The sequence below is a fragment of the Oncorhynchus mykiss genome, chromosome Y (assembly GCF_013265735.2).
Source record: "Oncorhynchus mykiss isolate Arlee chromosome Y, USDA_OmykA_1.1, whole genome shotgun sequence".
In the NCBI taxonomy this organism is placed as follows: Eukaryota; Metazoa; Chordata; class Actinopteri; order Salmoniformes; family Salmonidae; genus Oncorhynchus; species Oncorhynchus mykiss.
Window position 1 is genome coordinate 46,600,729 of NC_048593.1, and position 14,388 is coordinate 46,615,116.

A 14,388-nucleotide genomic window follows, 5' to 3' on the forward strand; every position below is an offset into this window, starting at 1 on the left:
TTCTCTCGTTCTCCAGACTGTATCTCTCCATCTCACCAACCGATCTCTCTCTTCCCTGCTATCACTTACAGAGAAACACACTTACAGTCAGATCTGGCTATGTCTGTGTCAATGAAAATGGCGATGGATGCACTGTGTGTGTCTGACGGCGTTGGGTCGGGGGTCGGGAGTCGTGTGAGGTCCGACAGCACCTCCAGCACGGCGTCCCAAGGGTCAAAGGGTAGACTGCTGCTCCGACAGCGCCTGTCCCAGCTGCTGACCTGTGTAGAGGACCTGAGCTCTGATGATGAGGCTAACGAGGAACTGTCCCGCACTCTGGACGAAGCCTTTCAGCTCTGTGGACGCATCAGCCCCCGAGACACCTTCAGGTGCACACACACGTACAAACACCCAGAGAGAGAGAGATACACACAGGGTTATTTTCAGGCCTGTTGGGACTCTGCCCAGGACCCCTGGTCCTAAGTCTCAAGGCTGGGTTCTAAAGCTGGGTTCTAAGGCTGGGTTCTAAGGCTGCGTTCTAAAGCTGAGTTCTAAGGCTGGGATCTAAGGCTGTGATTAAGGCTGGGTTCTAAGGCTGGGTTCTAAAGGCTGGGTTCTAAAGGCTGGGTTCTAAGGATGGTTTCTAAGGCTGCGTTCTAAAGCTGGGATCTAAGGATGGGTTCTAAGGCTGCATTCTAAAGCTGAGTTCTAAGGCTGGGATCTAAAGCTGGGATTAAGGCTGGGTTCTAAGGCTGGGTTCTAAGGCTGGGTTCTAAGGCTGGGTTCTAAAGGCTGGGTTCTAAGGATGGTTTCTAAGGCTGCGTTCTAAAGCTGGGATCTAAGGATGGGTTCTAAGGCTGCGTTCTAAGGCTGCGTTCTAAAGCTGGGTTCTAAGGCTGCGTTCTAAAGCTGGGTTCTAAGGCTGGGTTCTAAGGCTGCATTCTAAAGCTGGGTTCTAAGGCTGGGTTCTATGGCTGGGTTCTAAAGCTGGGTTCTAAGGATGGGTTCTATTGCTACGTTCTAAAGCTGGAAATAAACAGTTTGTTGATATTTCTCTCTCTACTTTCTGCTTGTTTCTGACAGGCTGCTCATGGTCACATGGAATGTGGCGACAGCCGAGCCTCCTGGTGATGTCACCTCCTTGCTGCAGCTGGACGCCCAGCCTGCCATAGACCTCTACGTGATTGGGTGAGATCATGTCTGCTGGATAGCTATTGGATGTTGAGTGTAAAATATGTGTGTTTACTGTATGTAAGTCTATGTTTATTAAAGTGTGTGCGTGTGTGTGCGTGTTTGTGTGTGCGTGTGCGTGTGTGCTTGCGTGCGTGTGTGTGTGTGTGCGTGTGTGTGTGTGTGTGGGTGTCAGTCTTCAGGAGGTAAATGCAGCTCCTCTACGGTTTCTGTCAGACCTGCTGGTAGAAGACTCTTGGAGCCACCTACTGATGAACACACTGGCCAGTAGAGGATACATCAAGGTAGTGTGTGTGTGTGTGTGTGTGTGTGTGTGTGTGTGTGTGTGTGTGTGTGTGTGTGTGTGTGTGTGTGTGTGTGTGTGTGTGTGTGTGTGTGTGTGTGCTGCACCAGTGAGTTGTGAGAAAACAATAGGCGGCCTTAGTAGGTTCTCATTGTGGTCCTGTTGCAGGTTGAGAAAACACACAGGGCCCTTTATCTCTGTCTAGTATTTATGTAACAGGTCAGATCAGATCAGGGCCCTTTATCTCTGTCTGGTATTTATGTAACAGGTCAGATCAGATCAGGGCCCTTCATCTCTGTCTGCTATTTATGTAACAGGTCAGATCAGGGCCCTTTATCTCTGTCTAGTATTTATGTAACAGCTCAGATCAGGGCCCTTTATCTCTGTCTGGTATTTATGTAACAGGTCAGATAAGATTGGGGCCCTTTATCTCTGTCTGGTATTTATGTAACAGGTCAGATCAGATCAGGGCCCTTTATCTCTGTCTAGTATTTATGTAACAGGTCAGATCAGATTGGGGCCCTTTATCTCTGTCTGGTATTTATGTAACAGGTCAGATCATATCAGGGCCCTTTATCTCTGTCTGGTATTTATGTAACAGGTCAGATCAAATCAGGGCCCTTTATCTCTGTCTGGTATTTATGTAACAGGTCAGATCAGATTGGGGCCCTTTATCTCTGTCTGGTATTTATGTAACAGGTCAGATCAGATCAGGGCCCTTTATCTCTGTCTAGTATTTATGTAACAGGTCAGATCAGATCAGGACCCTTTATCTCTGTTTGGTATTTATGTAACAGGTCAGATCAAATCAGGGCCCTTTATCTCTGTCTGGTATTTATGTAACAGGTCAGATCAGATTGGGGCCCTTTATCTCTGTCTGGTATTTATGTAACAGGTCAGATCAGATTGGGGCCCTTTATCTCTGTCTGGTATTTATGTAACAGGTCAGATCAGATCAGGGCCCTTTATCTCTGTCTGGTATTTATGTAACAGGTCAGATCAGATCAGGACCCTTTATCTCTGTTTGGTATTTATGTAACAGGTCAGATCAAATCAGGGCCCTTTATCTCTGTCTGGTATTTATGTAACAGGTCAGATCATATCAGGGCCCTTTATCTCTGTCTGGTATTTATGTAACAGGTCAGATCAAATCAGGGCCCTTTATCTCTGTCTGGTATTTATGTAACAGGTCAGATCAGATTGGGGCCCTTTATCTCTGTCTGGTATTTATGTAACAGGTCAGATCAGATTGGGGCCCTTTATCTCTGTCTGGTATTTATGTAACAGGTCAGATCAGATTGGGGCCCTTTATCTCTGTCTGGTATTTATGTAACAGGTCAGATCAGATTGGGGCCCTTTATCTCTGTCTGGTATTTATGTAACAGGTCAGATCAAATCAGGGCCCTTTATCTCTGTCTGGTATTTATGTAACAGGTCAGATCAGATTGGGGCCCTTTATCTCTGTCTGGTATTTATGTAACAGGTCAGATCAGATTGGGGCCCTTTATCTCTGTCTGGTATTTATGTAACAGGTCAGATCAGATTGGGGCCCTTTATCTCTGTCTGGTATTTATGTAACAGGTCAGATCAGATTGGGGCCCTTTATCTCTGTCTGGTATTTATGTAACAGGTCAGATCAGATCAGGGCCCTTTATCTCTGTCTGGTATTTATGTAACAGGTCAGATCAGATCAGGGCCCTTTATCTCTGTCTGGTATTTATGTAACAGGTCAGATCAGATTGGGGCCCTTTATCTCTGTCTGGTATTTATGTAACAGGTCAGATCAGATTGGGGCCCTTTATCTCTGTCTGGTATTTATGTAACAGGTCAGATCAGATTGGGGCCCTTTATCTCTGTCTGGTATTTATGTAACAGGTCAGATCAGATCAGGGCCCTTTATCTCTGTCTGGTATTTATGTAACAGGTCAGATCAGATCAGGGCCCTTTATCTCTGTCTGGTATTTATGCAACAGGTCAGATCCTCTCAAATCCCATCCAGTTGTTTACCTTTAGTGGTCACTCTCTCCATTTTCTTTCTTCATTCCTTTCCCTCTGTCTCTCGTTCTCTCGTCTTCTTTCTGTATCTCTCTTCCTCCCCCTTCTCTATCTCTTCCTCCCCCTTTTCTCTCTCTTCCTCCCCATTCTCTCTCTCTTCCTCCCCCTTCTCTCTCTCTACCTCCCCCTTCTCTCTCTCTTCCTCCCCCTTCTCTCTCTCTTCCTCCCCATTCTCTCTCTCTTCCTCTCCCTTCTCGCTCTCTTCCTCCCCCTTCTCTCTCTCTTCCTCCCCCTTCTCTCTCTCTTCCTCCCCCTTCTCTCTCTCTTCCTCCCCCTTCTCTCTCTCTTCCTCCCCCTTCTCTCTCTTCCTCCCCCTTCTCTCTCTCTTCCTCCCCCTTCTCTCTCTCTTCCTCCCCCTTCTCTCTCTCTTTCTCCCCCTTCTCTCTCTCTTCCTCCCCATTCTCTCTCTCTTCCTCCCCCTTCTCTCTCTCTTCCTCCCCATTCTCTCTCTCTTCCTCCCCCTTCTCTCTCTCTTCCTCCCCCTTCTCTCTCTCTTCCTCCCCCTTCTCTCTCTCTTCCTCCCCCTTCTCTCTCTCTTCCGTCCCGTTCTTTCCCCCCCACAAGGTCTCTTCAGTGAGACTGCAGGGGCTGTTGCTGTTGGTCTTCTCTAAGCAGGTTCATGTCCCCTTCATCAGAGATATCCAGACTACCTACACACGCACCGGCATCTTCGGGTACTGGGTATGGAGCTGATAGATGTAGTAACTCTATATAATGGGTATGGAGCTCATAAATTAACTGTGCAGGAAGCTGTATCAAATAGGAGATCATAAACGGCAATATTAACATCACATTTATTGGCATCCTGATATTACACACAAGTTTTACTATGTTATATTACCCACTTCTGCCCTCTCTCTCTCTCTCTCTCTCTCTCTCTCTCTCTCTCTCTGTCTCTCTGTCTCTCTGTCTGTCTCTCTCTCTCTCTCTCTCTCTCTCTCTCTGTCTCTCTGTCTGTCTGTCTCTCTCTCTCTCTCTCTCTCTCTCTCTGTCTCTCTGTCTGTCTCTCTCTCTCTCTCTCTCTGTCTCTCTCTCTCTCTGTCTCTCTGTCTCTCTGTCTCTCTCTCTCTCTCTCTCTCTCTCTCTCTGTCTATCTCTCTCTCTCTCTCTCTCTCTTTCTCTCTGTCTCTCTGTCTCTCTCTCTGTCTGTCTCTCTCTCTCTCTCTCTCTCTCAATTAAATTCAATTCTCTCCCTCTCTCTCTCTCTATTTCTCTCTGTCTCTCTGTCTCTCTCTCTCTCTCTCTCTCTCTCTCTCTCTCTGTCTCTCTCTCTGTCTCTCTGTCTCTCTGTCTCTCTCTCTCTCTCTCTGTTTCTCCCTCTCTCTCTCCCTCTCTCTCTCTCTTGCTCTCTCTCTCTCTCTCTCTCATATATATATATATATATATATATCTCCCTCCCCTCCCTCTTTCTCTTTCCCTCTATCTCCTCTCCTCTCCTCTCCTCTCCTCTCCTCTCCTCTCTCAGGGTAATAAGGGCGGTGTATCAGTTCGCTTCTCCCTCTATGGTCACATGATATGTTTTGTGAACTGCCACCTGACGGCTCATATGGGTTACGCTCTGCAGCGCGTTGATGAGTTTGAGTACATTCTGGAGACTCAGGACTTTGACCTGGACAACACACCCACCGTCCGAGACCACAAGTCAGTACCACACACACACACACACACACACCCACACACCCACCGTCCGAGACCACAGGTCAGTACCACACACACACACACACACACACACACACACACACACACCCACCGTCCGAGACCACAAGTCAGTACCACACACACACACACACACACACACACACACACACACACACACACACACACACACCGTCCGAGACCACAAGTCAGTACCACACACACACACACACACACACACACACACACACACACACACACACACACACACACACACCCACCGTCCGAGACCACAAGTCAGTACCACACACACACACACACACACACACACACACACACACACACCCACCGTCCGAGACCACAAGTCAGTACCAAACACATACACACACATAGTCACATACACACACAAACACACTTACTACCTCTCTCTCCCCCAGGGTGGTTTTCTGGTCTGGTGATCTGAACTTCCGTATAGCTGACCATGGAATGCACTTCCTCCTCTCCTCTCCTCTCCTCTCCTCTCCTCTCCTCTCCTCTCCTCTCCTCTCCTCTCCTCTCCTCTCCTCTCCTCTCCTCTCCTCTCCTCTCCTCTCCTGTCTCCCAGGGTGGTCTTCTGGTTTGGTGATCTGAACTTCCGTATAGCTGACCATGGAATGCACTTCCTCCGATCCTCCATCAACAGCGGACGCTTCAACCTTTTGTGGGAGAGGGACCAGGTGACACACACTAGATACACACCACAGACACACACATGGTGTAGACACTAGATACACACACTAGATACACACCACAGACACACACATGGTATAGACACTATATACACACACTAGATACACACACTAGATATACACACCACAGACACACACATGGTATAGACACACTAGATATACACACCACAGACACACACATGGTAGAGACACACTAGATATACACACCACAGACACACACATGGTATAGACACTATATACACACACTAGATACACACACTAGATACACACACATGGTATATCCACTATATACACACACTAGATACACACACTAGATACACACACATGGTATATCCACTATATACACACACTAGATATACACACTAGATATACACACTAGATATACACACTAGATATACACACTAGATATACACACTAGATACACACACTAGATATACACACTAGATATACACACCACATACACACACATGGTATAGACACACTAGATACACACACCACATACACACACTTGGTATAGACACACTAGATACACACACCACATACACACACATGATATATCCACTATATACACACACTAGATACACACACATGATATATCCACTATATACACACACTAGATATACACATGATACACACACACGACAAACACACGCTGATGCACATATACATGATACACACAACACCCTTTCTCTCTAACTCTGTGTGATGTCCTGTAGCTGTTAACGATGAAGAAGAAGGAACCGTTCCTCCAGGAGTTTGAGGAGGGACCTCTGAAGTTTAAACCTACATACAAGTTTAACCGCAACTCTGACACCTACGATACCAGGTAACAAGTATACTCACTGCACAGTCAAATACACTCCTGTACAGCACACATAGTTCATAAGCCAACATGCTGTCTGATCAATCAGAGAGGGGAGAGGAGAGGAGAGGAGAGGAGAGGAGAGGAGAGGAGAGGAGAGGAGAGGAGAGGAGAGAAGAGGAGGGGAGGAGGGGATAGGAGAGAAGAGGAGAGGAGAGGAGAGGGTAATATCAACAGAACAGAGGGGGGGGGGAAGACATAATGTCAACAGGACACCAAGTAAGACAGAAGAAAGTACACCAGACTGGACAGACTGATTCTAGACCCCGGCATTTAGACTATTGCAGCATAGACACTGAAGACTGAGATAGAGAGGGTCGGGGGACACTGTGGCGCCGTACAAAGATACCCCTGCAGAGGGCCAACCAGGCAGGATATAAGCCCACCCACTTTTCCAACGTACAGCTCCCACATCACCAAGGGGTTACCAGCAGACCACCGAATAACTACCCGGAGAAAATGCTGAGTATAGCCCACGAAGATCTCTCCCACGAGTCAGAGGGGGCGCAAAACCGGACGAAAAAAGATCACGTCAGTGACTCAACCGACTCACATCGAGTATAGCGAAAAAATCCTGGCATAAAAGCCTTGGCGGCAGGTAGCCTAGTGGTGTGTTGGATCAGTAACTGAAAGGTTGCTAGATCGAATCCTCGAGCTGACAAGGTAAATCTGTTGTTCTGCCACTGAACAAGGCTGTTCCCAGGCCGTCATTGAAAATAAGAATTTGCTCTTTAACTGACTAGTTAAATAAAAGTTAAATAAAACATTTAAATAATTTCAAAAGGCGTGACGCACCTCCTCCAGGGACGGCATAGGAGAGCACCAATATCTTCAACAACCAACTTACCATCCTGAGACAAGGCTGAGTATAGCCCACAAAGATCTCCGCCACGGCACAACCCAAAGGGGGGCGCCAACCCAGACAGGAAGATCACGTCAGTGACTCAACCCACTCAAGTGACGCACCCCTCCAGGGACGGCAGTGGAGAGCCCCAGTAAGCCAGTGACTCAACCCCTGTAATAGGGTTAGAGGCAGAGAATCCCAGTGGAAAGAGGGGAACCGGCCAGGCAGAGACAGCAAGGGCGGTTCGTCGCTCCAGAGCCTTTCCGTTCACCTTCACACCACTAGGGCCAGATAACACTCAATCATAGAACCTACTGAAGAGATGTCTTCAATAAAGACTTAAAGGTTGAGACCGAGTCTGCGTCTCTCACATGGGTAGGCAGACCGTTCCATAAAAATGGGGCTCCATAGGAGAAAGCCCTGCCTCCAGCTGTTTGCTTAGAATTTCTAGGGACAATTAGGAAGCCTGCGTCTTGTGACCGTAGCGTACGTGTAGGTATGTACGGCAGGACCAAATCAGAGAGATACTGTAGGTAGGAGCAAGCCCATGTAATGCTTTGTAGGTTAGCAGTAAAACCTTGAAATCAGCCCTTGCCTTAACAGGAAGCCAGTGAAGGGAGGCTGGCACTGGAGTAATGTGCTAAAATGTTTTGGATCTAGTCAAGATTCTAGCAGTCGTTTTTAGCACTAACTGATGTTTATTTAGTGCTTCATCCGGGTAGCCGGAAAGTAGAGCATTGCCGTAGTCAACCATTTAGTACCGGGTCGGAACCCCCTTTGACTTCTGAGCATGGACATGTTTTTCCATTGGAACGTCGTCTGCTGCAACAGCCAATCTGTGACAAGAACCAAGTTGTGAGTTCAGAGATGGCGTTCTTCATACCACTGTTGTACTGCGCCATTATTTGCCTGTTTGTGGTCTGCCGGTTAGCTTGCACTATTCTTGCCATTCTACTTCGACCTCTCAACAACAAGCCGTTTACAGGACTGCGGCTGACTGAAAGGTTTTTTGTTTGTCGCACTATTGTGAAAAGCCCAGGAGGCCAGCAGTTTTTAAGGAGCGAATCTGGCACCGACAATCATACAATGTTCAACGTTGCTTAGGACACTTGTTTTGCCCATTCTAATCGAACAGTAACTGAATGCCTCGATGCCTGTCCGCCTGCTTTATATACCAAGTTACAGACATTTTTGTGAACAGTGTGGTGTACTTAATAAACTGGCCACTGAGGATATTGTGAAAACAATTGTGGTCCTAGAACAGAATCTTGAGGAACACCGAAGCGTACCATTAATTTGTCGGAGGACAAAGCATCCACAGAGACAAATCTTTCCGACAGATAAGATGTGATCTGCAGAACTTGTCCGTCCAATTAGGGGTTCCAATCTCTCCAAAGAATGTGGTGATCGATGGTGTTGAACGCAGCACAAAGGTCTAGCATCGTGAAGACAAACAGAGGTTTCACTAGAAGGTCATTTACCACCTTCACGAGTGCAGTCTCAGTAGTATGATGGGGTCTAAAACCAGACTGTAGCATTTCCTATTCATTATTTGTCTTCCGGAAAGCGATGAGTTACTGAAAGATTTTCCGGGACAAGGTTTGGGATGTTAGAGAGCCGTTTATTATGTTCAACATAGGAAGGCCAAGGGCAGGAAGTAGCTCCTTCAGTAGTTTAGTTAGAATAGGGTCCAGTAGACAGCTGCAAGGTTTATAGGCCATCACAATTCTTTTGTGAATGTGTCGAGAGATATAGGATTAAAAAACTTCCGTGTCACTGTCACGCCTGCTCCCGCTCTCCCTCAGGCCCCCCAGCATGACGTACTCCTGCCACCATCATTACGCACACCAGCCTTTCCCCGTCACTTACATCGGCGATTATTGGACTCACCTGGACTCCATCGCCTCTATCATTACCTCCCCTACATCTGTCTGGTTCCCTGCTCTATTCCCGGCTGCAGCATTGGTTTTCATGTGTCCTTGTTTACCTGTGTGCTGACGCTGTTCCTGTTTTGTTGCTTGTCTGTTCCATATTAAATGTCAACTCCCCGTACCTACTTCTCATCTCCAACGTCAGTCCATACAGTCTCCATTGATCCAAGGTCTTGGCCGTTCTTTTCAGACTCGGGACAATATGCATATTCAAAGAACAGTCCGTAATTTGTTTTCTAAAGTTCATGATCTTTTCGTCGTCGAAGAAGTTCATGAATTCATCACTGCTGAAGTGAAAGCCACCCTCTCTTGGGGAATGCTGCTTTTTAGTTAGCTTTGCGACAGTATCAAAAAGAAATGTGGGATTGTTGTTATTCTCCTCAATTAGGTTGGAGCAGCAGGCCTCTTCGATACGATACTGTCTAGTCGGAAGACTTCCAGTTTGGTGGTGCGCCATTTCCGTTCCAATTTTCTGGAAGCTTATTTATATATATATATCTATATTGCTCTCTCTATATATATATATATATATACAGTGCCTTGCGAAAGTATTCGGCCCCTTGAACTTTGCCACCTTTTGCCACATTTCAGGCTTCAAACATAAAGATATAAAACTGTATTTTTTTGTGAAGAATCAACAACAAGTGGGACACAATCATGAAGTGGAACAACATTTATTGGATATTTCAAACTTTTTTAACAAATCAAAAACTGAAAAATTGGGCGTGCAAAATTTATTATACATATATCTATATCGCTCTCTCTTTATATATATATACATATATATATTGCTCTCTCTATATATATATATATACAGTGGGGCAAAAAGTATTTAGTCAGCCACCAATTGTTCAAGTTATCCCACTTAAAAAGATGAGAGAGGCCTGTAATTTTCATCATAGGTACACTTCAACTATGACAGACAAAATGAGAAAAAAAGTCCAGAAAATCACATTTTAGGGTTTTTAATGAATTTATTTGCAAACTATGGTGGAAAAACTAGATCCAGGCTATGGCTGTGGCAGTGAGTAGGTCCTGAAACATGTTGGACAAAGTCCACTGAGTCGATAATGGCTCCGAAAGCCTTTTGGAGTGGGTCTGTGGACTTCTTCATGTGAATATTGAAGTCACCAATTTTTTTTATATCTTCCATGACTACAAGGGCCAATAGGAATTCAGGGAATTTAATGAGGAATGCTGTATATGGCCCAGGAGGCCTTTAACCAGTGGCTACAAATAGGATTGAGTTGAGATGAATAGATTTCATGACTTTGAACCTAAAAATATGTGTAAATAATATTGTTGTGTCAAATGTTATGTTAGATATGGTCACTAGTGTAGCCAGGAGCAGAGTTCTCATTTAGCACAGTAAAATTCATCAGGCTGCGTTTTAGTCAGGCCAATCACATTAAGTTTATGATCAGTGATTAGTTCATTGTCGTTGGAGGTGAGGGATCTAACATTAAGTGGTCCCATTTTGAGATGTGAGGTGTTATCACAATATTTTTTCATTAATGACAGGAATGGAGGAGTTCTTTATTCCAACAAGATTTCTAAGGAAAACACTGGCATGTTTAGATTTGCCAAACCTAGTTTGAGCCTCAGCCAGCACCGTCTTCAGATTTGAGTTTACGTTGGTATATGCCCCTGGTAAACAATGTATGATCGCTGGATGATATTGTGGGTAATGTCTAGGGTTTTCAATTAGTCAGGGCTAACGGTGAGAGGCTTCAGTGGTTCAGACCCCTTAACGGGTGGAGGAGAGACCTGAGGAGACTCGGGCTCTGGTTAAAGGTTTCTATCGGCTGAATGAGCGACCCCGGTTGACAATCCCGACAGCATTTCTTCCCTTAAGCCTTGAGAAACTTGTCCGGCTGCGTGAGGATTTATACTACTATCTGTACTTACTGGTGGTACAGATGCTGGTTCATCCTTTCATACACTTATTAATTCACTTGCCTAATGATTACATCGGAAGCTGGGCTTGCAGCACGGCTGTCCTCACCATAAGGCGCTCGTTCTCCTTTATATGAGGACAGCGACTGCAACGTGAAGGCATCATGTTACTTAGTTTTGCCTGGTGGATGTTGAGCAGATCCATGTCCAGATTATCGGTGTCCCTTCCACGGGACGGTTGAGCTAACGTTGGCTAATGCAATTAGCATGAGATTGTAAGTAACAAGAACCTTTCCCAGGACATAGACATATCTGATATTGGCAGAAAGCGTACATTCTTGTTAATCTAACTGCACCGTCCAATGTACAGTAGCTATTACAGTGAAAGAATACCATGCTATTGTTTGAGGAGAGTGCACAATTTTGAACATAAAAAGTTATTAATAAACAAATTAGGCACATTTGGGCAGTCTTGATACAAAACTTTGAACAGAAATACAATAGTTCATTGGATCAGTCTAACATGTTGCACATACTGCCATCTAGGGTCAGAATGTATACTGCACCGGGGATGGATTTCAAAGACGATGGTACAAAAAAATTACATAAGAATGGTTGGGTTTTTCTTTGTTTTATCTTTTACCAGATCTAATGTGTTATATTCTCCTACATTCCTTTCACATTTCCACACACTTCAAAGTGTTTCCTTTCAATTAGTACCAAGAATATGCATATCCTTGCTTCAGGGCCTGAACTACAGGCAGTTAGATTTGGGTATGTAAAAAAAGGGTGGTTCCTTAAGAGTTTTCTTGTCTAATTAAAAAAGTTGAGTGAAGATAAAAACTAAAATGTTTAAATACAGAGTTTGATTGAATGTTGCTACTTGGCAGGTAACCAAGTAGCAACATACAGCACAGCAGAATGACTCAGAAACGGCATCAGGTGTTCAATCAGGTGTTTCAGATCCAATGTGTTGTTCTCACTACATCTTTGTCCCTTTCATCTGTCTTCTATGTTCTGTGAAGACCTGTACTCTCTCAGTCTACTCTCTCAATCGTCTCTCTCTCTCTCTCTCTCTATCTCTCTGTCTCTCCTCTCCATCTCTCCATCTCTCTCTGTCTCTCTCTCTTCTCTCTCTCTCTTCTGTCTCTCTGTCTCTCCATCTCTCTGTCTCTCAATCTTCTCTCTCTCTCTTCTGTCTCTCTCTCTCTCTCTTCTCTCTCTCTCCCTGTTCTCTGTCTCTCCTCTCCATCTCTCCATCTCTCTCTCTCTCTCTAGCTCTCTCTCTTTCTTTCTGTCAATTCAAAGGGCTTTATTGACATGGGAAACATGTGTTTACATTGCCAAAGCAAATGGAATAGACAATAAACAAAAGGGAAATATACAAGGGAAACATTTAGTGAAAATTACACACACAAACGTTTTTAAAGAATATGGACATTTCAAATGTTATATTATTGTCTGTGTACAGTGTTGCAACAATCTCCCTCTCTATACCTCTCTCTCTCTCTCTTTCTCTCTCTAACTCTCTCTCTCTACCTCTCTCTCTACCCCTCTCTCTCTCTCTCTCTCTCTCTACCTCTCTCTCTACCCCTCTCTCTCTTTCTCTCTCTCTCTCTCTCTCTCTCTACCCCTCTCTCTCTCTCTCTCTCTCTCTACACCTCTCTCTCTACCCCTCTCTCTCTCTCTCTCTCTCTACCTCTCTCTCTACCCCTCTCTCTCTCTCTCTCTCCCTCTCTACCTCTCTCTCTACCCCTCTCTCTCTCTCTCTCTCTCTCTCTCTCTCTCTCTCTCTCTTTCTCTCTCTAACTCTCTCTCTCTACCTCTCTCTCTACCCCTCTCTCTCAAATTCAAATTCAAATTCAAGCTGCTTTATTGGCATGAAAAACATTGTGTCAATATTGCCAAAGCAACAATGTATACAATATACATTGTAACAAAATTGTAAATGATAGCAAATAATAATATAAAATGGTAGTAAATAATAATACAAAAATAAATACAATAAAATGGTAACAGTCTACAGTAAACATTAATAATTATAGTAATAACAATAATAGTAATAATAAGTAAGTTACTGTTTACTATGCAGATGTTATTATTCAGTGTCCCTCAGGCTATGGCAGGAAAATACATATTTGGCTGCAAGAGGAGCCATTGCTCCTTCGCCCATGAGTATTCTTAGTTTTTCCTCTGGGTTCAATTTGTAAAAATGTGGAATATATGTAGTCATTTCTGTGAATAATGAATCTCTTTGTGAGGAATATTTATCACAGTAAAGGAGAAAGTGCATCTCTGTCTCTACCTCCCCTGTCATGCAGTGACCACATACACGCTCCTCTTTGGGTAGCCATGTCTTTTTATGTCTGCCGGTTTCTATTGCCAATCGGTGGTCACTCAGCCTGTACTTGGTAAGGATCTGTCTCTGCTTCGTATCTCTAACAGAGTAGAGATAATCAGCCAATTCATATTCTCTGTTTAGGGTCAGATAGCAATTTAGTCGGCTTTGGGATTTTGTTTCGTTTTTCCAGTATTGTAAGTATGATTCCTTTGATTGGTTCATGATTTTGTTTATTGGAATTCTTTCTTTTGAAGCAGTGCTGGTGTCAGCTTGATTGGTGAGGTCCAACACCAGCTGACTGAGAGGGCTCGTTTCTGGGCTCAGCTCTTGGGCTTGAAGTGCTTTAAATTGCAGACTCGAATTTGGACTTGAATTTAGATGTAGCCAAAATTTTAATGATCTTTTCTGTATTTTCATTATTACTGGAAAACGGCCCAATTCTGCCCTACATGCATTAGTTGGTGTATTTCTCTGGACTTGTAGAATTTTCCGACAGAATTCTGCATGTAGGGCTTCAATTGGATGTTTGTCCCACATTTTAAAATCCAGTTTATTGAGTGGCCCCCAAACCTCACTTCCATAAAGTGCTATTGGTAGGATTACACTGTCAAATATTTTAGTCCAAATTCTAATTGGGATGTTG

General features: G+C 44.6%; 1 protein-coding gene across 2 annotated transcripts in view; it reads left to right on the forward strand.

Moving 5' to 3' along the window:
* Positions 1 to 14,388, forward strand: part of inpp5kb (inositol polyphosphate-5-phosphatase Kb) — a 47,513-nt gene that overhangs the window by 12,521 nt on the left and 20,604 nt on the right. For both annotated transcript variants that reach the window (XM_036968126.1, XM_036968127.1), the window contains exons 3-8: positions 1,063 to 1,167; positions 1,346 to 1,454; positions 4,073 to 4,189; positions 4,974 to 5,149; positions 5,748 to 5,859; positions 6,588 to 6,697. In XM_036968126.1, the coding sequence (XP_036824021.1) occupies positions 1,063 to 1,167; positions 1,346 to 1,454; positions 4,073 to 4,189; positions 4,974 to 5,149; positions 5,748 to 5,859; positions 6,588 to 6,697 (729 nt within the window). The remainder of the gene's footprint in view (positions 1 to 1,062; positions 1,168 to 1,345; positions 1,455 to 4,072; positions 4,190 to 4,973; positions 5,150 to 5,747; positions 5,860 to 6,587; positions 6,698 to 14,388) is intronic.